The 27959-nt window shown below is 35.0% G+C and overlaps 1 protein-coding gene across 1 annotated transcript; it reads left to right on the plus strand.

Moving 5' to 3' along the window:
• The first annotated feature begins 146 nt into the window (after positions 1-146).
• Positions 147-27959, plus strand: LOC115455776 (succinate dehydrogenase [ubiquinone] flavoprotein subunit, mitochondrial). Its single transcript, XM_030184475.2, has 13 exons — positions 147-237; positions 9307-9358; positions 14268-14462; positions 16618-16691; positions 19496-19668; positions 21400-21555; positions 22372-22529; positions 23782-23946; positions 24734-24933; positions 25304-25498; positions 25709-25853; positions 27281-27516; positions 27714-27959. The coding sequence occupies exons 1-13, from the start codon at positions 220-222 to the stop codon at positions 27864-27866; spliced, it is 1920 nt and encodes a 639-aa protein (XP_030040335.1). The 5' UTR covers positions 147-219; the 3' UTR covers positions 27867-27959.

Genomic DNA, 27959 nt, shown 5'->3' on the forward strand with positions numbered 1-27959 from the left:
TACGCTTTATATACCGCCCTTAAATTCTCATTAAAATATTGATCCTGTTCAAGCCGCTTTAGTAGAAGCAAGCATGAAACCTCATTGGATGAATAACGAAAACTTTAAACAATTATCAGAAATACTATGAAAACAAAGTGTCGTCTTTGACATTGACATTTGTCGATTTTCTAAATACGTATATTTTTATTACGTGGATTAATATTATATTTGTAAACAATGTTTTTTGCTTGTAATGTAAGTATTGTTTAATAACTTAATAAGAAAATAATGCTAATAATAATATTGTGAGGAGATTCCTCACTTTGAATCCCTAACCGCAGGTGGCTTGGGTCTTGAGCTTCGCCATCGGAGGGTCATTAATTTTTTTATGTGCATGTTTTTTAAGAATATATATTTAAAAAAAAAGCCTTGAAAATAAAGATAATAATAATATAAATCCCAACTAGAGTAATGTATCCTAAAGGGGCCTCTACGTGTTGGATCCATGTCCCCACGCAAGCCTTTCAAAAGGACCGGCCTTTATGCCGTGATTTCCCGCAGAAATGGTACACTATAATAAAAATATTACTCAATAATTATTATTTCTTAAGAAAATCTATTTTTAAGCCATATCGGTACGACTAACCGTTGCTTATGTAAAGCGTTAAAATCTCGTTTGTATTTTAGTACGCCTTTAAAATACTGCGTTTCATTATTATTTTTACATATTATAAAAAAAATCCTTCGTTGTGTCTATTTATTTATTTGAACTTGAGAAACTTAAAAACTACCAAAAGGATTTCGATAAAATTTGGTATAGCTATAGGTATAGTTTGAGACCTTGGGAAGGATATGACATATATCTATAGCTTATTTATATAGCTGGAAAATATTCTATAACCAGACTTTGATGCCGAAAAACTATTTGATGCGGGCGAAGTCGCGAGCAATAGCTCATTAGAATATACGTTAGTTCGTTAGTGAAGGTCATCATATTCTTGCATATGATAAATTAAAACTTTCATCTAAATGAAATGAATTAATACTAATATTAATTAACAAAAATCAACACTACTTTGTAACTAAGCATTGAACTCAGAGGAAAAATATCATAACTTTTCAGTAAATGCTAATTATAATCAAATAAATGTATAGTCCAACCAAATACAAATGTCACAGTATGCTCCCTCATAAAATGTAATCAATTAATGTGTACCATCTACGTTCGCTGTCCAATATGATACCTGTCAAATAAAATTTACTTGAAATAGGTATAGCCTCGTAATTTAATATAATTTTCTAAGTTCCGGAGAGGAAATATAGCCCCCTCATTACATTTCTGTAATTTTATCACGAGTTGCAAAATATTAGCCATTCCCTAATGCACACCATTGTAGGGGAGACCTAGGAAGGTTGTGACAATTTTTACTTAAATGAACATATCTCAAGAAAGAAATATACCACGATTATGAACTGTATGCCTCATTATAGCTCAGTCCTTATCGTTTTGAAAACAGTCATTAAAGTAAATAAAAAGGTATATGATATCTGAGAAAGTCCATGAAAACTGAAACTACTCCCTTTGTCACAACTCTCCTAACGCCGAGGTAAGTTGTGACAGGTACAAAGGTAAGTTGTGACAGCTGTGTATCTGGATTATATTTGATAGACAAGTAAATTTACATACAGGGTCATTTTGACAACGATTTACTAAATGAAACCACATACTCATCTACTTGGAAATAACACTTTACAATAAGTTACTTGAGCCGTAGATGTAAAATAAAAAAGTATAAGTTTTGAACAAAATAAATATTAATAAAAAGCAATTCCAATTTTACACATCCTAAAGCCACTACTACTACTCTAAGAGAATTTGTCGCAGCGGCAACATCATACTTCCAGCCAGAAATACACCCCCATACACGCCATATTCGCATTAAAGTACAAAATGATCAAATAATCAGAAAACTAAAACCAGGATTACTCGTGAAAATATTAGTTATTAATGTGTGATTTTTGGCACAATGTTAGCAAAGATGAAGACGAGTATGTGGTTTCATGTGGTTTCATTCGCAATGTCAAAATGACCCTGTATGTATTATAAACAAAATAAACTTTTTTTTGCATAAAAATACTTTATTTATTTATGACAGAATTATAAGAACTACAATAACATGAAACATTAACATATCAAGCATTAAATGTTTTATAAGTATTTATGACATATTTATGAGATCAGTCGTTTTAAATTCAGTGAAAAATCTTAATCTAGTCTGATAAGCAAAAATAAATAAATGACAGACATCGCAGCTCGCCCCCAGTGCAATCTTCGTGAGACCAGCCTCTGCATTTCAGACACTGGACCCACTTTGCATTTGATCTGGCACTGAGCTACACTTCTCCTGGCTTCTAATTTTTTTGCCAACATAAAGGCAAAATAATTAAATGCTTCTCGTTTCTTTTGTTGTCAGCCCATTATTGGATGCTGCACATGTCAATAAATAATCGCATAATATATTTTCTCCGTCTTCTGTAAATAACTTAAGACTGACATAACTCATAGACGGAGCCACATCAGTTGCATTATCTTGAAAAGCCTTTTTCTTCTTAATAAACCTATGTAAAGATATGTAGTTGAGATTGAAAGAGGACGCGACATTTTGAAGACCTTGACCTCTTATTAGCAACTTCTTCAGAGGCCAATTCATAAATATTGATACTAGCGAGGCCCATATCAGTCTTTTGCGTGTAATTATTCGGCATTCTAAAACAAAAAATAGATAATTCAGCATTCAACATTAAACCGCATACCCAAACGAGTTCCTAACAAAAAAATCATTTTAAAGACGAATTTTAATTATAGCATACTTTAAAGTCAAAGTAGGTTATAAGAATTAATTAAAACAAACGAATTTATACATATAAATAGAAAACAAACATTGCAAAAAGCATGTAAAACAAGTTAATCAGAAAATGAACTTAGCCTAGGAGAGTTGTGACACGCTGTCACAACTTTCCTAGGTGCCAGAAATCGTGACCTGGTCAAAATAATATTGCTTAATTTCGAAACAAGATCCAAACACAAAAATACAGTGCCATGCTTAGAAACTTCATAAACCGCAAAATATAAGAAAAAATAGCAAATCCACCTGAACATAATATGTATCGATATAAATACAATCAAAATTTTGATATAAAACTTACTTTTCAGTTTTTTTTCCATGCAGACGTCATACTTACGAAATCGCTGGCCATGCGCCACTGGCGCTTACAGTATCGTGTAGCGTTTCTCTAAAGAAACAATCGTGCGCTGTAGCCAGTTCCCTAACGGTCGGAGGTTCTGAGAAATCATCTTTGTCACAACTCTCCTCTGTCACAATCCTCCTCGGTCTCCCCTACTCACAATTGTTTTGGCCCCGCAGGCATATCAACGAAGAAAAACGATAGGGCTATTTGTAAACAGCCCTATCGTTCGCCCTAACAGTGACTTCTTGCTCCTAAAAACCGGATTGGTCACGTTATACATTTATTTAATAATTACTTATGGTGCAAGGTAAGTATGTAAGGATGAGCTTTAAAGGTTTTATATTCAATAAACTTAAAGCTTATATTTAAAATATCTACCGCTTTACATAAGTTAAACGCGAGGTAAATCTCTCTAAATATCTCAAAGATATTTAGACTATTCTACTCCGATAAAATTGTATGCAAACAATGCATACATTTAGATTATTTAAACGCGCCAACGCTGTTAATAAATAACATGACGGTATATTAGTTATTGAGACGATATTTCAAAAACAGCTTTCGCTCTGTTAAAAACTTATTGTCAAAATTATTACTATGCAACAAAGACATCAAACTATATTTGCAAACAATGGTACTATCTTCAATGTATGAGTTTCCCTTCTCTAATGAATGAGTTGATCTTCAAAATTAATGTTTCATTTGATCATGATTGACGTATTGCAAATGAATTTTAAGACTATGAAATCGCTTGTTAGTAGTTGACAAAAATTTGTATTACACAACTGGCATGTAGAGAAAGAAGCATAATTTGAGACATTGTTACCCAACGAAGAATAATGTGGAACATATGTTATCGCCATAATCGTTGCCGGTTAATATATAATTATTAACCATAACATAAATGTTGACAAATATGGGGTGATTACAAGTTAAAGCCCAGACAGGCTCCCGTATACAAAAGATCGTGTCCTCTTTGACGCTCCGAAATCAGGAGAGGAAAATCGATAAGCCTTTACAATTTTAGTTCGGAAACAATAATGATTTTTATTGAGCACACGCGACTAGCCGACACAATGTTTCTGCTGTAGTATTACCAAATTATTCTATTTGCTAAGTTCGATTATGATAAAATTAAGATGATACTCTGTTTAGTTTCTTTATTTTGTATTTAAAAAAAACATTAAATTTAGTGGAATATGCTGGAAAATCTAAATGAATAAATAAAGTTTGAATATTTATCATCAGTATAATATACCTATTAATTATTGGTAATGTAATTGTTAATGGACTGTTCCCTGCATATTACGACGCAGACGCAAGTCTTAACTCCATTACCCAATTTATTATTGTTGGAGATTGTAACCTTCGTCGTGACTTATTATTTTTTATATGTTCTATTTTTAGAACTAATTGTATTCCCCTGCGTCGATCACATCTTTTCCATTTCCTTGCTTGAGGATAAAAGATGGATATCCGACTTGGAAGTTCAAGATGCGAAATTACCTTATCCATGAGGATTTATGGGAAACAATTAGTGGATACCGAGATGGAGACACAACCCCTGCCTCTACAAAGGTACGCAAAGACGCAAAGGCATTAGCAAAGATATGCTTATCAGTAGAAGGTGCAGCGATAACCCATATAAGATGTGCGAAAACTGCATCTGAGGCATGGACTTGTTTGCAAAAAGCCTTTGAAGATAAGGGAATAGGACGAAGATTATTTTTGGAGCGTAGACTGTACAGGTTGAGTCTATCAGAGTTCAAAAATATTGAACTATATATTAACGCAGTTATGTCAACCGCACAGGATCTTGCGGATATTGATGTAGTCATAGAGGACAAGTCTATTGCTGCAATACTTTTGGGAGGTCTAACTCCAAGGTATGAACCTCTCATTATGGCTTTAGAAAATTGCAATGTAGACGTGACTACAGAGTTGGTGAAAACAAAACTGCTTAATGAAATGTCCAAAGATGTGGCTACGTCATTAGACTCTGTTTTTCATGCGAAGAAGAAGCCTAAGTCAATGAAGAAGAATATAGTTTGTTATGAGTGCAAGACACCTGGACATAAGAGACCAGACTGTCCACAGAGAAACAAGAAGGAGAAAGGCAATGCGGTAAATACCAATGATACGATATTTACAAGTCTTAATACTTCTGGAAACCCAAGAAAGGACATAATTTATGTAGATTCAGGTTGTACTAGACACATGACTTCTAGACGGGACTGGTTTCAGAATATCTCGATACAAAATCAAGGTTCTGTTACTGTCGCAAATGGAGAACAGATTAAGTGCTGCGGAATTGGAAATATTTCAATAAACACGCCCGAGAACGTGGTCAACAATATTAGTGATGTTGCTTATATACCAGATTTGAAAGCTAGTTTGTTATCTGTATATAAAACTGTTGAAAAGGGTTTTATTTGTGTTTTTGATAAAAATGGATGTAACTTTTATAAATCTAATACTTTTAATTTTACAGGTGAATCTGTTGCTCATGCCTCGCCCTGTGGTGGACTATACGTTTTAGATGGAACTGTAAATGTTTCCGAGAATGTGGCGGATAATTTTTTGACACAAGATGTGCACTCTGGCTGTCAGGATAGTTATCAAATTTGGCATAAGAGGTTAGGACATTTGTGTCGTATAGGCATGAACCAACTGAAAAATCACAAGGTAGGTATAAAGTATACAGGAGTAGATAAAACTAGTTGTATCGCTTGCGTGGAAGGTAAACAAGCAAGAAAACCTTTCAAAAGGTTAGCGTTTAATAGGGCTACTTCCCCTTTGGAACTGATCCATATGGATTTGATGGGACCGGTGTCTACAACTTCTTTTCAAGGAAATAGATACATGTTGACAATAGTAGACGATTATACGCGAAAAGTGTTTGCTTATTTTATTTCTTCTAAAACAGAAGTCAAAGATATATTTTGTGTGTTTCAATGTTTTGTTGAAAATCAGTTAGATAAAACAATTAAAGCAATAAGGACTGATGGAGGTAAGGAGTTCGTGAATAAAGAGTTTGTTGATTATCTTGCTTCAAAAGGTATTGAACATCAAACAACGACGCCTTATAGTCCTCAGCAAGTTGGAGTAGCGGAACGCACCCATCGTTCGGTTACAGAAAAGGCAAGAACGTTGCTAGCTGAAAGTTCACTACCGAAAGCATTCTGGCAAGATGCATTCCAAGTTGCCATTTACCTTAAGAATAGGTCTCCTCATCGAGCCTTAGGTGGACAAATTCCTTATGACAAATGGTATGGACGAAAAGGTGATCTTAGCCATCTAAAAGTATTTGGTTGTAGAGCTCTAGTCCATATACCTTCGTGTCACAGGAAGAAATTAGATGTCAAGGCACAGGAAGCAATTTTCGTCGGTTATTCTGAAAATCCAGGCACTTATATTTTTAGGGATCCTGCTAACCCACGAAAAGTTATTATATCCAGAGATGCAACCTTTTTTGAAAATTGCTTTACAGCGCTAAAGCAGAAGCAATCTGAGTCTGTCGCAGAGTCAGAATCTATATTGTTATTTGATGAGCAAAAGAGATTGATTCTGAGTTTGATCATGACTGTCAATTCTATGACTGTGATGAGAATATCAGCCCGGCGGCTGAAGCAATTTTACCAGTAAATCTAGAAAGTGCAAAAGAGTCAGTGACTCTGGAAGAGCGAGAGTCTCTCAGTGACTTAAGGATGCCTAGTGTGGAAAAAGAGACAGCGAATTTGGAACAGGAATCGCACCCTGAGCGCAGATACCCTTCCAGAGACAGAAAAGCAACAAATTTTTATAAAGCTTACAATACGTCAATGGTAGATTCTAATGAACCTACGACATATTACGAAGCTACTCATGCCGATGATGCTGATAAGTGGCACCATAATATGGCTGGTGAGTATAGTTCTTTAATGAAACTCCATACATGGAATTTAGTAGATAAGCCTAAAAAAAAAGGTTATGCCATGTAAATGGATTTACAAAATTAAACTACCAAACTCTTTGGTAAAGAACTTGTAATATTAGGAATCTTTGTTGATGACATAATAGTCTTCTTTAATTCTGATTTAACATTTGACACTGTCAAGAATGATTTGTCGAAATATTTTTCATTAAAAGATCTCGGAATACTGAAATGTTATTTGGGACTACAAGTTGAAAGTGATTCCGAGAGTATAAGGTTGAACCAGCGAAATTATATTCTTTCTATATTAGAAAAATTTAATATGAAGGAGTGTAAGACCGTGGATACTCCATTAGTTTAAAATAATATGGCAAGAAGAACGGATGGTCAAGTCATAAGAATGAAGAACCATTTAAAGGGTTTTTTTGTGACGCAGACTGGGCAAACTGTCCAATCGACAGAAGGTCATACACCGGTTATGTTTACAAGTTAAGTGGAGGTCCAGTATCATGGGAGTCCAAGAAGCAACCTACTGTTGCGTTAAGTTCGGCCGAGTCAGAATATATGGCATTAGCGTCTGCCACGAAGGAAGCGTGTTACTTACGTCGGTTTATATACGAGATAACAGGTATACTTTGTTCAGTTAACTTAGCTTCTGACAGCCAAAGTGCCATTAATCTTGTTCGAAATCCTGTACACCACAGCAGGACGAAGCATATAGATACTAGGTTTCACTTTATTAGGAAAAGGTATCTAATAATATTGTTAAGTTAGAATATATAAAAAGTAACGATATGCCTGCTGATGTACTAACGAAGGCCCTCGGACCTCTAGCACACAAACGATGTGTAGTTAACTTAGGTTTAGAAACTTAATTATTTTATTTGTTTTGTTTCTGTCACAACTGCGATTAAGGGCGGCTGTTGGAGATTGTAACCTTCGTCGTGACTTATTATTTTTATATGTTCTATTTTTAGAACTAATTGTATTTTGTTTGCCATAGTTACTTCCCTTTTAGTCCGAAATAAACACTCATGTCAATAACATCTTTTTACTAACTTTATTTAATTACTAAGAACATATACCATATTTACAACAATTATCACTAAATTTGTTTGCGACAATGGACTTATTTTGTTAGAATTTATTATTTATGGCGTAGGTACCTAAGTTATGATTCTTACATTAAAGGAGCCTCCACTGAACACTTCGTTTATTTTGTCGGACGATTGAGCTACCTACTTATGTGACTTTTATATGGTTTTGTTTGCAACTAAGTTACATCTGCTATTATGCTTGAACTGCTCAAAGGTTTTAACGCTCTGTACCTGTTAGGAAAAAATATATTTTAGATCAAAAACCAATCTTAAATTATATACTTACTTGATAGCAAATTATTGCTATCAGTCGTACTTACGCCTCGAGTAATGCGACAGTTCATGACAATATAATTAGGTTGTTAATGTGGCCTCTAGTAATAACTATAGAATAAAGTTTAACGAGGTTTACAAATATTAAAAGTAATAAAGCACAATCCTTTTCTTCAGAGGTGAATATAATACAAAAAAGTCCCTAAAAGACCGCAAGTCTTGGATACCCTAGTTATTACTGTTGGTCGTTCCGTATACAACGAACGTTCGAAGTAATTAAGCATACCCCTCGAGCAAAAAGGTGTAATACAAGCGCTACGCCAGAATTAACGCCAATAGGCATATGATAATTTTAATTTATGTTGAAAAATTTGATTATAACTTGGCCTAGACTCCAGATTATGATTATACGTTCATGTTTAATCATGCACATTTCTGCTTCAATGCCAAGGCCACAAAAAGTACGCAAGTTTTAAATAATTGATGAGCTGGAACGTATAGTATGCATGAATAGAATTTCTGCTTCATTCATAAATTAGTAAAATATATTACATTTATAATAACTTGCATATTTTATTGCATTTTACGTTTCGTTATTTGTTAAATATTGATCTATTTACAATTGTTTATTTCAAATATCTAATAAATATACTGTACTTACTTACCCAGCCAAGTCCATTACTGTAGGAGGTACCAACAATTAAAAAGTAAATGCATTTACATAGTTTAAACAATAGTCAAAAAACAAAACATTATTTTAAAAAATTTAGCAAACGACATTATTTTTTGCAGAGACTGATGAAATTCGCGAAGAAGCTCTCCCGAAAACCTATATTATTAGCAGGTACTCCTTCAATGACGTTTTACAAATATACGCATTCATAGACTAACAAAATTGCATATAAAAACAGCGCACTATTTACTATAGTCACAGTCCTAGCATCTCGCATTGATAAGGCCGAGTGAGCGCGAATGGGCCCGAGTGAGCCCGAGCATCAACCGCACCATCGCCATGACAGTCGAATAAAATGCATTTATTAGTTAAAAAATAAGTTAATTAGTGTAACTTATTACTAACGTATGAAATGCAACGTTTATTTCATTCACAGTATAATTTGTAATCGTCTAAAAACACAGAAAGGCATTTTATGTATAAAAATACAAAAAGATAGTAAACCGACTAGCCGCGTTAGTGGTTGGACGTTGACTAAGTGAATGTCGGGCAATTACCTTGCTTTCGGCTTGCCAGTATTGAGTTCGGACAACGTATCTATGTACTCGTTACTTTTTTTTTGGCGTCAACTCTCGGTGGGTTTGCACGGCGAGAGCGATTTGTTGTGTCGGGGACGCGGTGGGCTTCGCAACTCTATAGATGTAGGGTTGTTACGCGTTATGAGAATTTATTTCAACTAATATTTTCATTGAATACTTTTGGTATTGGAATACAACATATTATAACATATTATATATAATATATAATATTATAACCATTGAGAGGATAAGTGTATTTTGGAAGACAAGGCTCATTCATTGATTATTGTGTAAACCTAACACCTATTAATTTATCGCAAATTATTCGGATTGTATAACAAAATTTTAACATAAACACCTTACAGCAAATTCTAGTTTTTGATAAATAAGTAGTGGTTCTCATCATTATCATCATCAGCCGCAAGATGTCCAGTGGTGAGCATTGATGGGCCTGCCTCAAAAATTTCCAGATTGTCCTATTGGAAGTATCCCGCACCTAAGGATATCCAGTTCTTATACATAATGTTATATAGTTAAGTTTTCAAAAGAGAAGGTAATCTGTAGAAGTTAGCGACACGACTATGTGAATATGCATTTTTGTAGGTTTTAATTCTGTTTTTAAAAGATTCATTATTTTTAATTAAATTACACTTTTTTATTTTACGTCTACGGCTCAAGTAACTTATTATTTCCGAGTAGATAAGTATGTGGTTTAATTTAGTAACGCGATGTTAAAATGACCCTTTATAATAAATAGTGCATAAAACGTTGTTGATAAGTTATAACACGTTTAATAGAAGGTATCTAAAAAAATGTGCAATAACACATATTTATCACTATAGATTAATAGAAACAAATATTTAATGATCGCTGCATCTCCAATTTCTCCTGCTATGAGATGAAAGGCTAGGGGAATTTTTAATTAACTGCGGTCAATGCATCGATGCTTGTTACGCCTAACGAATTTGTGCGTGCAGTATGCATGATATTTTATAAAAGAGCGGCATATGTAGTCTCGGCGTTGATTATTTACAGGATGTTTTATAATGTATCAAGGTAATGACTTCGTAGTGTAAAAATCTCAGAACAATGACAAGCATAGAAGTAACACTATGACATTTGAGTGTACTCTGTCTTAGACAGCAAGAAATTTAATTGTGTTGCGATCGCTTCTGACATCTTATCGATATCGATAAATGCTTTGTCTATCGGCTATGGTAAATTCACAGACCTGCTGAAATAGACACTTTTCGGTCAGTCAACTACAAACCGTTGCAAATTGCAATTTTAGATAAAGGCAAAAAAATATATCAATATCCTGATTTGGTATTCAAGTACCAAAAGAAGTCTGGGTATATAAAAACACTCATTAAGAAGCTGTTAAATTACAATAAATTATAGAACTACCGGCTTTTTTCGAGCTAAATTTTGTCTAAAGCTTTTAGATTATTAAATTAAGAAAATGTTAGACATTTCGGAAGGAATGTAAACCGCTGTAAGTAACAAACAAGAAATCGGCCGGAATTTCGTCTAGGAGAAAGCCAGTACACTTTCTGTTCTTTTCTGACTTTCTTAGGGATTAAAAGATACCCAAGAGGTGTGATTTGACAGAAGCTACTAAAATGGGACAGTAAAATTAAAACACAGCGGTATCATTCATGTCACATATGTTTCATAACTTATTTCAATGTTAATAAAACTTTGTCGAAATGCTTAGAGCAAACACGGTGCTGTTTTTTCCAATTCCAATTGGGACGAGCTATGGAAACGATCCATTTTTGCCTCATAGCATCATCTGTGGAGAATCTGCAATGAAACACATTGTATGAAACACACTATGAAAATCAGATAGTTTCCTCGACCCCAGCCTTCGCGCACGGTTTCCAAGTGGCTTTTACCACTACACCAACGTATATTGAAAGTAAAAGGCAATTTATGCAAAATAGTAAACTACAATATACTAACATCCATGTTATCGACAGAATATGCAGCACATCACTATTGAAAAAGACTACGTAAATTGGTAAAAATAAAAAATACTTAATAATGACTGGATCGAATGGCCAACAGCAGATTATAATATGACAACGGCATAATAAAGTATAATTAATAACACTTTTTGCACTTATGTACAGGGTTTAAGCAAATATATTAGGTTTTTTGTTTACTCACCGATGGAAGCTGATCATTTCAGTTTCATTTTCTTTACGAGAAGAATGAGATTTACAACACACAATAACGCAGGCCATAGCTTGTTCGTAGGGCTATATTTTACTTAAACAGCACTGTGTTTTTATTAAAATTAACAACAAAAATATTACACAACATGAGGCCACTTTTGAAAAGCACGCGCTGAAGTATAACGTAACTAAATTGTGTGGACGCGTTTGTGACATTGTTTTGAGATTGGCAAGTTGGAACATTTGACATTTTATTTGCTTTTTAATTCGGCATCATAAAGATGACCAAAGGTAACCATTTGATTATATTAAAGTGTACGCAAGCCGACCTTAGCAACATAATATTTGTCTCGTTCTTTTCAACGGTTTTGGTCTATTTGAAAAAATAGTATAAGTATATGAGGGTAATTTAGATTCCTTCTATGCTTGTTCTTGTTCTGAGGTAAAAATATAAGAACATCAGTTGTCAAATCGCCTCGTACTGGAGACATAAAGTTGTTCCTGTATTCATCCTCCTATCGGACAATACTTAGTGTGGTTTGCTGTACCACTATTTGCTACAAACTGCAATTTTCTAGTTGGCATTGACGTCACGCAACCGTATCTATATGTAGAAAATGCTTGAAAATTATTTGTTCCCTATTTGTAGTTAAATTATCGCACAGATAAGTTCAGTTATTTTTATTTGATTGGTGTACAATTTTAGAATAATTTAGATTTAACCCGGCGAGCGTGTGGCGGGGTATGTCATACCCCCCATGTTAATTACTGGCGTATATTTTTTGTGCCTGATTTTCAAACTTATAGTCTTTTTGAGTAGCTGGAGTTACAGGGTTGCGGAAGGTAATAGTGGGGTGATCACAGTGTCGCGGCAACCTGCATTCGAGTTACACGCTTGCAAACTGAGTTCGGGTACATGATACCCCGCCTCATAGCTGGTGTGACAAAAACTAAAATTGCTTTTTCTGCTATTTTAACTTATTTTCTTTGTTTAATTGTAGATTTTAATAGAAAATGGATGTTGAAAATAGAAAAAAACAACTTCGGTCCATGATAGAAGATGTACTTACTAGAACAGGGTTTCGCAAACTTTTATTTAGTGCGGACCACTAATGCCACCTTATGCGACCTTTTTTGCGACCAAAATCGTAATGTATGGGTTGATGTTGTTCAGTTGGATTCTTAAATTTGTTTTTACTAGCAGTTTACTTCTGTATTTATTTTTTAGATATACAAGAGTGCAAAAGCGTGCACTTTATAGTTTTTCTTTTAACTTTTATTTTACTTGCGGATCCCCTGAGAGGGGCCCACGGGCACCCAGGGGTCCTATGTTTCGTGAAAATCAGGGCAAAGACACTAAATGGACCGATTTCATCCGTAACTTAGGCTTGGCTTTAGTTTACGAACACCTGAAGATGTGAAATGACAAAAAATATATATTCCGATTTATATACGTCAGAGAATTTCTTCCCAGATCAACGAATCACTTTCATCGACTGAAAATGTTCCTGGTCATTTTATTAGATGTAGAGATTACCCCAACAAAAATAATCATAAGACAAAATACTCATGAACAAGCTGAGGAAAGGCTATTAGTGTGGAGCATGCAACGTTTTTTTGCAAAAACTGCACAGATTTTATCTCCAGTTCCTAAGATGTTCCTAAATTTTTTTGTGATTTTTTTTAGTTTATAAAGAAAATTATTTCATATTCTATCATACGATTAAGTTTATCATAAAACTGGTTTTACTTTAGTTCCTTTTAGTTTTTAAGAGACTGAAAGTGTTTGTTTGAAATTCAAAATGACTTATTTCCATCGAGGTAAAAAAATAAAATTGTTAAAATGGCGCGATTGTTTTATTTCCAATGCGTTATGATGGTATTGTCTTATTATACCAAAAAATAAATAGTATAATACTTCTTCAGAAACAAGTTTTATAGCCAATTTTTTTAAGGGGTATGTCATACCCTGCCTCATACTCCTTGTTACATTTTTTCACCACACGCTCGCCGGGTTAAATAACATTTCCGAATCTTTACTACTCAGTACTTATTTAAATTACACTTACCATCCGATAATCAAGCTCTGTATGAACCTAGCGGTGGAAATTTTAGCGCAATTCATTAAATCTTCAATTTATTCTTCACTCATTCTTTATATAAACTTAATTATGCAAAATCTATTAAACCATCTTGCGCGCAATATGCTAGAAAATAGACTTCGGTTGATCCATTTTTGTTACATTCACACGCCCAGTTCCATGATCCGAATTAATTTTATCCAAATGATTCTGCATTCATCATATTTTGCTGTACCACTAGGTGTTCCTGTCCGCAATGCGTCCTACACGATCGAGCACCACTGCCATGACTGCTTGGTGATCGGCGCTGGTGGTGCCGGCCTGCGCGCCTCTGTAGGGCTGGCTGAGCAACAGTTCTCCGTGGCGCTGGTCTCCAAGCTCTTCCCAACCAGATCTCATACCATCGCAGCGCAAGGAGGCATGAATGCCGCTATAGGTACATCACCTTTTTTCATGTTCATGAGATTTTCCATTTCGAACTGTTACTAATTCTACAGTTTGTCAAGTAAACACTGCAATTAGTTAATTAAGAAGATTTCAGATATACGACTCTTACTTTGAATACTATAATTGTAATATTGGCATTAGTGTGTTGGAATAGGCTGGATACATCTCGCATAACTGTTTGATAGTATAATAGCTTACAGATAATTGCATACGGAAATCGTGACATCCTTCTTAGTCGGGCCTTAACATTACCGCCTATCCGATGCTCTCAGTTTGGAGTAACAAGTGTAATGTATCAGAACAACAACAAGAAAAAATTAAAATGTTGTCTACATTCTTAACACCGATGTGAAGATAACAAATTAGATGTTAAATAACATATTGCACTGCTTGGTTTTAATTTAAAAGACTACCTTTATAAAACTCAGACTCAGGTTGGTACATCTACGCCACCGAACCGGTCAAACAAATAAGTTTTTATTTAATTGTCGAAATATCCAGAATACAAACTTATACATCGCCCCTAAAGCAACTTCAGCAACTACATATTGTAATTACTCGTTTTATCTCGCAGCTTTGCTTGCATCAAAAGATTTCCGTAACAAAGAAAATAATAAAATTCTAATAGAAAAGCGATAATTTTTATCAAGAATTTGCTCGCACCTACAAATACAGTCCTCTTATAGAATCGCTCCCCTATAATCATGATTCTTTAAGACACCCTGTATGTGCGTGTTTAATCAAAACCCACCGCTGTATTTCTAATTGTATCTGTGTATATAATGGAAAATATGGAGGGGCGATCAGTTCTACAAATCCTAAACCGGCTTTAACGTTACCTGTTTTAGAATTCAAAACATACGTATATTTTTCCCGGGGCGACGTTTTTAAGGTTTTCAGCCTTTTTGGTCACGGGACAGATTGAAACGTTGGTCATCCAAAATGTTAGAATTAAACTACATTCATTTAAAAATTTCAAAGTTAACGGTCCGATCTAGGCAGTAAGAGCTCACGGACTAGTGGCGGATGATCCTTTATGTTTAAATTTTCAATGCATATTTGAATCTCAAGTTTGTGCACTTTCATTCTTAAATACTAAGTACATCTTTACCTACCAGACAAAGATATCAGTCTGTGTATCTTGCAGCGCCCCAAACATTCACCGTAAGAAATTACTCTTGAACGTACATATATAAATAGACACATAGTTTGTACAGAGGGTCCGATACCATTATCGAATCTCTATAACGATTCAATTCAAAACGAGTTGGGACACAACATATCGCGAAACCGCTAATACAATGACAGCCTTAGAACATTTATAAAATCTGTCAAACTGACTGACTGACATGGTGGATAAAACATATTTTGCATGCAACATATTTTGTAACCGATAAATATGTTTTAATTTAAAAATATTTTAATTTATTTAAATGGACATAATCTGGTTTGGTTCAGCCACGCGAGGCCCCAAGCGAATTTGGTTAGCAATAAAAATAATTCAACTGTAGGCCATGCATAAATTGTTTACACAGTATGATACAAATAAATGAAATGTTTTCAAATAATATGATAATATATTACTTATATTACACATATTAATAAGTGTTTTATTTACACCCACTTAAAATAAAATAAGTACTTTTATTTCTTAAATTACAAACGTGTACTATAATATTATAGGTAAGATTATAATATAATATCTACCTATATATTAGTGACACCTATATTCGCGTCAGGGGCCTTATTCTCTATCCCGCACGTTATTTTAACAGTGCGTAACAAGCACGTAACACAACGCATCATGTTTAGGATTATAGAAATTTGGCTTACAGAATACCATTCCACGCACATTTCTCGAAGATAACATGACACGGCCGCGTTACGCGTTTACACTATCATACAGAATAAGGGCCCAGTTTCACGGACCGTTAAATGTAAAAAGATATCACGTGTCCACTGTCAAACTGGCACGAGGGAAACGGCTACGCTAATCAATGCCAATATCAAATTATGGAGGTATTAAGACACCTTTAAGTCCTAGTGATGCAAATTATTGAGAAAACGATTCTTTTTATTTGTCGGTCTGAGAGAGCAGTACTCGAGTATTATTTATGGGAAGGTTAAAAAAAAATTATTCACAGGCAGCATGCACGAAGATGACTGGCGCTGGCATTACTACGACACCGTGAAGGGATCGGATTGGCTTGGAGATCAGGTACTGTAGTCATGGAAGGACTTATTGATATAACTCGAATTTCTATTGCAAATAAATCATAACGCTGCAATTACTTTTGTAAATTTTACGTCTATAAAGTACATATACGCAATTTATAAGTAAGCTTCTAGTTGCGAAAATAATGTCCTTCGTGCAGTCACAACACAGTAAATATTTGTTAGTAGCTTATACAAGTGACTACTGTGAAACTTATAAATTAAACGCGAATAAAACTTTGATATAAAACTTTTTTGTATTCCATCGGGGATTTTTATATTATAATTTCTGTCAACGTTTCGTAGACTTTGCAGCCTTTATGGTTACGGTAGGATTATTGTCGTATCGTTCATTGATATCGCAAAATGTATATTGTTATATTCTCTACAGATCTACTTGACTACCTTTTTTATTAAATTCCGTACAAGGAATCAGATCCAATACAAAGAGCATGAATGGTTTTACTTCCAACAAGACTCAATTAATTATAATTTATTTAAATAACTTACAATTTTATAGAAACTGAAAAACCCGTCGCCTGATTCAGTTCGCTTATTTTTATCAGATAATTATTAATTTCATTAAAATCGTTCGCTTTATTAATTTTTGTTTGCGTTGCAACCAATTCTTTACATATTTAACTTTATCTGGTTTAATTTTGTCAGCAATTTGAATTAAAGTTCTGAAATATTTGTCTTAAAAAATTTAATGTACCTAAATAATTTCCTTTATAATCTCCAAAGCTATAACCATTCCCTTTTGTACTTTTGAGACGCCGCGGCGGAAAAGGTACTGTGAATTCGAATTCGAAATCCACATCTGGAAGGTTGCCTATCATACTCAACTCCACACAGTTATAATCAAAATGTTGGCGTAATATTGTACATATAATTTCCGAATCTCGATTCGATGAAGGTAACTGTTTGGTCTGTACACTCGTACCCAACAGCCTAGCCATTGTTGCCATTTATCGTTCATCATCTTTTCACAATCTAAACAATTTTTGCTAGTCCTGACACAGTGCCATTTTCTATAATAACAATCAAAACTATTATTATGATGGGTGATATGAACATTAATATCAACACCTAAGAGACCCACCAGAACAAGCACGAATATCTCAATCTAACCGCTTTACAAGGGCTTCTTCACACTCACACCCTTCCAACACGTGGGCAAAAGACTACGTGTTTCTGAAATGCGAGTTTAAGTCTAGTAGGTACCTACATTGATACTTGTATCACAGATCACTTATCTTTAATCAATACAGACTTCAGTCCTTATAACCAATTCCAATGATGCCAACCAGTCTTCGGAATTTTTTATATACAAGATTAATAAAATTATAAGAAAACATTCTAAATTATTTAAAATCTCATCTAAATTCAAAATTACTAAACTCCGCTGTATTCGTAATAGAGATAGTATGTACCGTACAAGAAAAAATGAGCCTTGAAACTTTGTGCTTAAAGTTACTTATTTAAGATATCACAATTTCAGTAATAAGTTGCTCAAAATACTTAAACGGGCCTATGAAAAATCCGAATTTGAGAGAGCCAAACACGATATTAAAGTCACCTGAAAGTTATTAAAGCTGTCACAAATACTCAGTCCATGACCACCCCGCCTTTTGTAACCCACTAATTAAATTGATGCTAGTTTGACCAGTCAATCAGTCAAGAAATCCAAGTGTCGCTTTTAAACATGCACCATCCAGCGTTCTCGATCAATGTACTACGTCGCGCCGTGCGCTATATTTATCCGTACATTGACTTTCCAGGTATTTCAGGCTTTGCTTTCATTCAGTACTCGCCGTCTAGCCGGCTTTCCAGGAAGTTCGCAAAAATAAACTGAATAGTATTTCAACATGCCGGTTTTACGCTGTGTTGTTTATTTATATGAATGATACTGTTTACATTAGGACCTTGAGTATGAATAAGAATTTTGAGATAATATGTATGAATTTATTTCAATATGTTTCAATTTATTATTTAATCTTATTACCATACTTATTGTAAAGGCGAACATTATTAAACATGTTTGATGATAAATCCAGTTTGTATTTGGCTAATTACAGAAATTATCGTATTCAGTAATGCATGATCTTCTTAACATCAAATTAAAAATTCACCGACCATATTATATCCAGTATACATAAATTGTCGTTGCAAATACTAAACATAGCCAAGTTACATTAAAATTTGTCAATAAAATAACTAAAAACAGAACGGAATAATTTTCTATAAATAATGTTATTGTTTTTAAGGGTCTGTTTAACAAGTTTTAAGTTTTAAATTTCGTTAGACAGTTGTCGTATCTTACAGCGAATGTAGATAGAATTCATTTTATTACCATTTATTTGAGAGCTTAAATTATAATGTGACCTGTAATTAGTAAGCCTATACATTTATGTGATGAATAGCATTTACTCAAAAGTTGTAAAACAAACTCTTAATGTGTGTACAGTGCGATGTACGCTGTTAAGTTAAAGGCCAATAAAACTTCCTCAAACAGGTAGTTCTATAAACCAATAGAAATATTTAACACTTTAATTTATTTATTCAGGGGCAGTGTAGCTGCAGGCAAATGTAAAATTATTTATACTTAGGTATTATATTATGTTTAAGCATTCTTTTTCTTAACCTTTTTAATATCGGTGTTGCTGTCATATTGGGACGAAATATTGGCAGAGCATGGGGGCCTTCATAATAACACTCTGTACTTTAATGTTAACTACTGGTTCACTGGATAAAAATTCCTAGGAAATACTTTGTCAAGTAACCTATATCCCTATACCTAATTTTTAGGATTCCATTCAAATCCTGACGCAGGGAGCTCCCTCGGTAGCTTACGAACTAGACAACATGGGCATGCCTTTCTCAAGAACCCCAGAGGGGAAAATCTATCAAAGATCCTTCGGAGGTGGCACCACTCATAATGGCAAAGAGGTAGCAAAGAGGACCTGCTGCGTTGCGGATAGGTAATTGTCGCCTTATTATAATAGCACACAACGTAATAAAAAAAACCGCCACACGGCAGTGTGTTTAGGTTGTTTGCCGGCAATTATAATCTTTATAACCCAATTCTAAAAAGAAAAATGTTGTTAATTCGGTGTAAAGATACGCCGATTTTTTTTTAAATAATGTATGTTGCGTCATGGGTAAGTGGTAACGTAATTACTATAAGGTTAAAGTTGTTAGTCGCTATCACTATAATAGGTAGATATAACTTACATCAGGCATTAACCAATGTACGGGAAGCTAATAACATGTGCTACGTGTGCCTGGATTATAATTTTATTACTGCACGTCATAATTGTTTAAGGGAAATACTGCCATCTAGTGAGAATAGCTTACAGTAGTTTGAACGCCATCTTGAGGATATATCCAGAACTTAAGTTAATAACAGAGGCGCCATCTAGAGCTAACCTTAGTAAATCAAAGAGCCGAACATTTTATTTTAAAACGATAGGAAACTTGCACGTAAAATGCTCTGCCATCTATTGACACAATCTGAAACTTTTACCTTATTAATAGTTGACATTGTAATAAAAATAAAAAATAACGTTTAATTTGTTGATCATTATCAATATAATATAAATAATAAATTTACTGTCGTATATTTGGATGTTCCAACAATAAAAATAAAAACAAGTCGAATGTTGTAAAATTCTATTACGTTCTACCTACATGCATTATTTATGTAAAAAGCGAGAAAATTTATAAATGTTATAAAAACATACACAGGTATAAGTTCTAAAAGTATTTAGACGACATGCCTCATAATATAATTTGTAAATATAAATAAATTTTAAAGATATTCAATATAAGTAAGTAATTCAATACGCACAACCTTATAGTTTTGCTTCAATAATATCCAAAAAAACAGGCTTCCATCTAAAAAAAACATAATATTATGGTCACGTTGCCTATAAACAATAATTGGCTGTAACGAATATATTATAATTTGTCACTTAAAAAAAATTAAATTATAGGTCAGGATATTTTTTTCCACACTGTGTACTTGTATCAATTTTGTGCTACCAACTATAATTTGTGTAGATTCTCTATAGACCTGGACGCTGTCATATGCCCTCTGCACTCTTCACGCGTAACTGATACTTACCTAAGTTATTCACCTGATTAACAGGGTGAAAACTAGAGGTCACTAGTTTAATTCTCACTTCAAAAGCAATTGGTATAGGCAACAGATGAAAACCAGAGGGCATTCAAATTCTCCATTTTGTATTAAATGCATCAGAAAATGCACATCATAACAACTAGAGGTCACTACTCATACGTTTAATAACCGATATAAAACGAAAGCACTAGGGAATGATAAGGACGAAGACCAGAGGCCACTACTTCAGTGACTGATTCAAAGTTGTCAGCAAATATAAATAATAATTACAGTAATTTTATTATTTTAATTTCAGTTTGTGATAAATATTCTTTCTATTCATTTTTTCTACACATTTCTTTTTCAATTAAAATCGGTATAATGGTTTAACCATTAAAGTGTACATAATAAACAGACAGACAAACCTAGTTACTTTCGCAAGTAAAGCAAAAGTAGTAAGTGAGTAAGTAAACAATATTGAACGACGGGAAAGAAATGACTAATAGTATTAATCTATTTACAACATCATTGCCATCTGCCTATCACCAAGAAACGAAACAAAAAGGACCTAATACTAAAATCATATTTTCAGAACGGGCCACTCTCTCCTACACACTCTATACGGGTACAGCACAAAATTTAAGAACATAGACTTGTTCACCGAATACTTTGTGCTGGACTTGTTAGTGCAAGATGGGCAGGTGGTGGGAGCTCTAGCCATTGATATGGACGACAGCAGTTTGCACAGGTGAAAATAATAACTTTTATTTTATATTCTGGCATGACTAAATTGTAAAGTTGTTGGAGTCGATTCAACGATCGTCGAAATTATGTCGCCTTTCTGGTGGCATAACTTTAACGAAGAGCCCAAGTGCATAAAATATGCCCCCCTGTCCCGGTATCTTTAGTAACACGTCCAGTCACGAAGTAAACCAACGCGAGTGACCCGAGCGGGAGCAAAAACGGTTCCCGATTAAATTGTTTAGCATTGGGGTATATTCAAGGGCGAACAAAAAAAGCGAAAAAAGCTCGCCGTATTCTACAAAAGGCTGTAAAACGCGAAACCCCTGTAATATTTTCTAGGCAAAGATTTTTCTGGCGTGGGCTCTTTCATGCCTGTTCCCCCTATCTACGCCCTTGCAGTTTGGGCTGATACTTTGGTTAGTTATCGAAGGTTGGTGACTTAGAAAAAAAAAGATCACTGATCACGGTCCAGTGCCCTGCACCTTCTAGCTATACGGTGGCTACGGCCCAGGTCCTGGTGGAAGTGTATTTGCGTAATGCACTTACTAACTACTTAATTACGTTGGTGATAATAAAGCTACGAATGTTGTTCCAGCACATACATTTTTATTTGTTGATTGATTTATTTAGCTTTCGTTGTTCTGACGGATTTAACAGATTATATTACTAATAAATTACTAAGAGTGGCTAATAAGTAAGTGGTAAAATGCTCGTCTGATGCAGTGTGCGTATATAACAACTGTGCCTACCCTGGAACAGGTTAGCCCTTAAAGGATAGGCAGAGTTGCCTCTATAGATATGATGCTGTGTATGTATGTAGATTCCAAGCTAAGAACACTGTGATCGCGACGGGCGGCTACCCGCGCATGTTTTTCTCATGCACCGCGGCACACACGTGCACTGGGGATGGATGCGCTATGGCGGTGCGAGCCGGCATACCGCTGCAGGACATGGAGTTCATACAGTTCCATCCGACAGGTGAGGAGACTTACACGGCGTTTTTGCGGCTAATCTTATCATATTTATATTGTAAATGCAAAAGATTGTGAAATCTTTGTATATTTGTTAGAAGTGTCAACCGAACCCCGGAAACAGCTCGAGGAATTTAGGCACACAGATAGATCATGTCTTGGGTTAACAAACATATATGTATTAGATACTTTGTTCCCGGTAATTTGCGGAATTACCGAGAAAATAGATTTTTATCCGATTTTTAAAAGAGACAGCGCTGGCGACTTATTCATGATTTAGTGACCTGTACCAGAAAAGCTTTCCACGCGGGCGAAGCAGCGAGCAACACCTTGTATAATTAATTATATATTTACATTACTAAGCTACAACAATATTAGAGAACCTTTCCTAAAACTGAGATAATATAAAAAAATATATATTCCATGTTGCGTATGTCATTAAACGAACAAAAGAGTCACCTAATGTCTGACGTTAAAAAATACCACCGATGAACACTTCCAATGCCACAAAAATAATGGACCGCCGACCTTTAATGTGAAGACTAAGGAATCACGGTTAAGAGCTCTGCCCACTTTGATGGTTACCTACAGTGCTAGGAACGTGCCAGGCAAAAGAGTAGTCTTTATATGAACTGTACGAAAGTATAGGTACCCATTAGATCATTCACGCCACGCACGGACCATCAATAATTGTCTGCTAGAATATTCTGCCGGTACCGTGCATGGAAGGCGACGAGACCACTAAAATCGTTATGCACGAGTATATTACAGTGTCTCGTTCTAGAGGTTTTGTTTTTTCCGTGCCTAATACGTTGATAGCACGGTCATGGTATGGCCTGGTTAAATGGGAAGACTTCTTTAATGGCTTCAAAGCAGTTAGGCTCACTTTACATCCATAGCAGTCTTGCTCAGTGAGCAATAAGGTTCCCTTATGGGCGCTTTTAGGACGAAAGTATCATTTTAGCGTTACCCTCTAGAAGATATTGGGGGCGATGAAGTAATAACCAAATTGCATTTAAATTTATTCGGAAAATTTGCCGTTAAAGCAACAATCAAACAAACACACATACTTTCACATTTTTAATAATTAGTAAACATGTGATCAACACTGAAAAATGACTAAAAAATGACAATAGTTATATATTTGAAATAATTTGGGTGTCTTAGGAAATAATTTATTATTGAAGTAGGTACGCAGTAGACGAAATAGGTTTAAGAACCTATTACCAATATATTAAGCTTAAATAATATCTCCACAGGTATGTACGGATCTGGCTGTCTGATGACAGAAGGATGCCGAGGAGAAGGTGGCTATCTCGTCAACAGCGAGGGCAAGCGATTCATGGAGCAGTACGCGCCGAAAGCTAAAGACTTGGCTAGTCGAGACGTCGTGTCCAGATCTATGGCAACTGAGATTCGTGCAGGTGGAAATGACTACAATTAATTAACAATAGCAAATAATTAGGAATAACAGAAACATTTTATACAGGGTCAATTTGACATCGCGTTACTAACTGAAACCACATACATACTTATCTACTTGAAAATAACACTTTACAATAAGTTACTTGAGCCGTAGATGTAAAATAAAAAAGTTTAAGTGTCGAACAAAACTAAATATTAATAAAAAGTAATTTTAATTTTACGCGCTCTAAAGCCACTACTACTACTCTAAGAGAATTCGTCGCAGCGGCAACATCACACTTTCAATCAGAAAACACCCACGCACACGCCACATTCGCATTAAACCACAAAATAATAAAAAAAATCTGAATACTAAAAGCATGATTTTTGGTGAAAATATTCGTTATTAATGGATGATTTTTGGCACAACATCCGCAAAGGTAAAGACTAGTATGTGGTTTCATTTAATAACGCAATGTGAAAATGACTTTGTGTACGTAGATAGTATAGTGCTGGGTGCTTGATGGCGTGGTTCCGGCTAGATCCGGCTTGGTCAAAATAGATATTGGGTTTTTCTACTCATTATTAGCCAGGAGTCAGAAAATGTGCCCAATAAACGGCAATAAACTCGCCTCTTAATACATGAGATTCAAAATAGCTAGCGAAATATGGATGTATTACACCTGTGCCTACCCTTGTAAAAGAATGTATTCCTGCTTATCATTTAATTAAAACAATCTTTGTTGAAAGTAAACTGCACTACTTCATATTTGCTTGTATTAATCACACATTTTTGCATTGCTAAAGGTCGCGGCGTGGGGCCAAAGAAAGATCATGTATACCTGCAGCTTCACCATCTCAAGCCCGAGGTGATCAAAAACCGATTGCCGGGCATCAGCGAGACTGCCTGGACATTCACAGGAGTGGATGTGTTTACCCAGCCCGTACCAGTTATACCCACCGTACATTACACGATGGGGGGGATACCTATTAACTATAAAGGAGAAGTATGAGATCTATGTGAATCACAAAGCATCTTTGGGGTTAACGGGACTGTAAAATTTATATTACCAAAATTCCATACAGAAACATCTAGGACATAAAATTCTTTATTAAATTTCAAATGTTATGTAAAATAACTAATTCCTGGTGTAAAATAAATAGTTGTCGCTAACACCAGTAGCAGCGTAAATATGTAACTGTGTTTCAATTTGAAAAACTTTGAAGCCTATGTCAACCCTAGGCAATAAACTGTAGATTTCTAGAAGGTGTTTATATTTATGAACCGACAGATGATATCAATTGTGTGTCCCGCTCGTCTCTTAAATATACTAATAGAAGTAACTCACCTGATTATCAAACTACATTATATTCCAGGTTATAATCCATCAGGATGGCAAAGATTGTGTTGTGGCGGGTCTCCACGCAGCTGGCGAGGCGGTCAGCAACTGTCACGGTGCCAACAGACTTGGAGCTAACTCGATCCTTGACGTCGTCATCTTTGGAAGAGCCATCAGCGACAACATCGGCAAAAATCACAAACCTGGCGACAAACAACCTAATTTGAAAGATGTTAGTGTTTTAGATATTATTATTATTTTTGTACAGTTTAAAAATATATATAGATCCTACAAAGATAGACAAGCAGATATTTCCTTAATAGCCCTCTTCGTAGTTTTCTCATTAGTTGTGGTTGACGTCAAAATTCCATACCATCACAGCTGCATTTAGAATTTATTTTTACAGTAGTGGTGAATGGTTGGTAAGTGATGGATGTTTCAGGATATCTGTGAGCCTATCCTTGATAACCTGGACAAAATACGGAACGCGAATGGATGCGCGCCGACGGCCGAGCTAAGGGCAGCCATGAGGCAAACCATGCAGAACAAATGCGGAGTGTTTAGAGAGGCCAAGCTACTGGGGGAAGGTGGGTTTATGTTCATCAATCTCACTTATCAACTTACACTCCGCAGCAGTGGTGAAAGGTGAAATTTTCCGAAAGGGAATCTAGGTATATAAGTACTAATATGCATAAATGCGGGCTGCAAATCGTCCTAATTATAATTAAATTCTGCATAACTTCTACATTAAGGGAAGCCGGCAGAAAACGGATTATATGGACCCTTTGCCACTGCCGCTCAGACATTTTTTACTTGTTGCCGATATACAGTATACAATAATATGAGACGGACAACTGTTGAAGTTGCTGAAGCCATTAATTTATTGTTTCTCGGCAACAAGCTGGCGCGCAATTATTAATTATGGAAACAATATTTGATGCTAAGTAATACCTTGATTATGTATCAAATATTCTTACAACCGATCCCGTGGGGCTTCAGCTTTTTCTAAGAAGGTAATGGAGGCATAGATCAGTATTTCCATTATTCTTGTGAACACTTGAGTAGATAAGGTACGTCTTAAGTGACAGATATAGGTGGAGTAAACATGTTATATCTACTCCTAAAGTTATTATATTTCATACGTAAATTATAGCCGCAGTATAGCGCATTGAATATTCTTTACGTATTATTATCTAAGTAAAATAATTTTCTCAATTAAACCGACAAATTACACAGTATAAATAACTAGACGTTAGACAGGTTTGAGTGTTAACATATTTAGATATCACACACGAATTTTGACATAATCGGTACAGCTCGTGGAACGTCCACGAGAAAGATCTTTTCAAGAGATACTAAATGCTGTGACTATGTCAGAACTTACTTTCACGATCTCAAAAGTAGCCTATAAATTATAATATGTTAATGCAGGATATAGCCTATCTGTATGTTAAAGAGCAATGACCATTACTCATTGAGGCGCAGGTCCAGATGCGAACAATAAAATGACGTCTGTTTTTATTTATTTATATACTAAAATAATAAGATCTTATTATTAATTTATCCATTCGTAATCTAACTCATAATTATAACATTTATACTAAATAAATACTTACTAGATGAACGATTTGATTAATAATATAAAATTATATCGTTATTTTTGTTGAATTGGATGTGATTAATTATTATTTAATTTTTATTTATACATATTATGCGAAATATGTATATTAGGTTCACATGCTTGCTTCAAATTTCCGCCATTTTGAAATACACAAGATCGTTTGAATTGTTCAACAAATACATGTACCTACAAATAATTGTGGTGACTTTTAAAAGTGCTTAAAAATGTTTAAATTTATAACTTACTTATAGCCATTAGGTTTAATGAGATCCACTAACTAGGCCTGCAATGGTAATAGCTCCTTCATCTAATTGCGTTCCGTGAGCCTTTACTTCACAATCATTCAAAAACACGTTCACAACTTGTAACATGAAATAAATGTCTAATTTCTAGCCGATAACGAAATTCAGAGCTGGTACAGGGCTTTCGAGAATATTAGGGTATCGGACAGGAGGCTTAACTGGAACAGCGACCTGATCGAGACCCTGGAGCTGCAGAATATGCTGCTAGGGGCCGTGCAGGTGACAGCATGCGCCAAGAACCGCACGGAGAGCCGCGGCGCACACTTCAGAGACGACCACCCGAAGAGACAGGACGAGATGGATTACAGTAAAGATACTAAAGGACAGGTAATGTGGATTGTCTCCTTTGTCATAGAATATTCCATGGCGAAAGGTGTGGTAGAGAGGTAAAGAGCAATGGCAGCCTCTGGAAAGCTGTCTTCTCAAATAGAAGTCCCGATCGTCCCGAAATAGCTGGCGAATTTGTGATATAATAAAACCTCTGTCAACTGTGATTAATGCTATGTTTATTAATTATTTTTTAGACGAAAAAGCCCATGGACAAACACTGGCGCAAGCACTCGATATCTACCGTGGACTTGTGCACCGGTAAAGTGACCATCACTTACCGTCCGGTCATCGACACACCTTTGAACGACGAGGTGCAGAGTATCCCGCCAGTGCCGAGAGTCTACTGATTACTTGGGTTATGTTAGAAAACAAATATGTAGAATGTTGTCGGAAAATTTAACGTTTGCGACAAATTATTGTATTAAAATATTTTCTTAATA

This window comes from Manduca sexta, chromosome 27 (genome assembly GCF_014839805.1).
Source record: "Manduca sexta isolate Smith_Timp_Sample1 chromosome 27, JHU_Msex_v1.0, whole genome shotgun sequence".
Taxonomy (NCBI): Eukaryota; Metazoa; Arthropoda; class Insecta; order Lepidoptera; family Sphingidae; genus Manduca; species Manduca sexta.

Bases quoted from the DNA above. Each gene is read 5' to 3' on its own strand.
- LOC115455776 (XM_030184475.2), top strand. The intron at 22,530-23,781 runs GTGAGGAGACTT...ATATCTCCACAG, and splicing joins CATACAGTTCCATCCGACAG to GTATGTACGGATCTGGCTGT. The intron at 23,947-24,733 runs GTGGAAATGACT...GCATTGCTAAAG, and splicing joins GGCAACTGAGATTCGTGCAG to GTCGCGGCGTGGGGCCAAAG.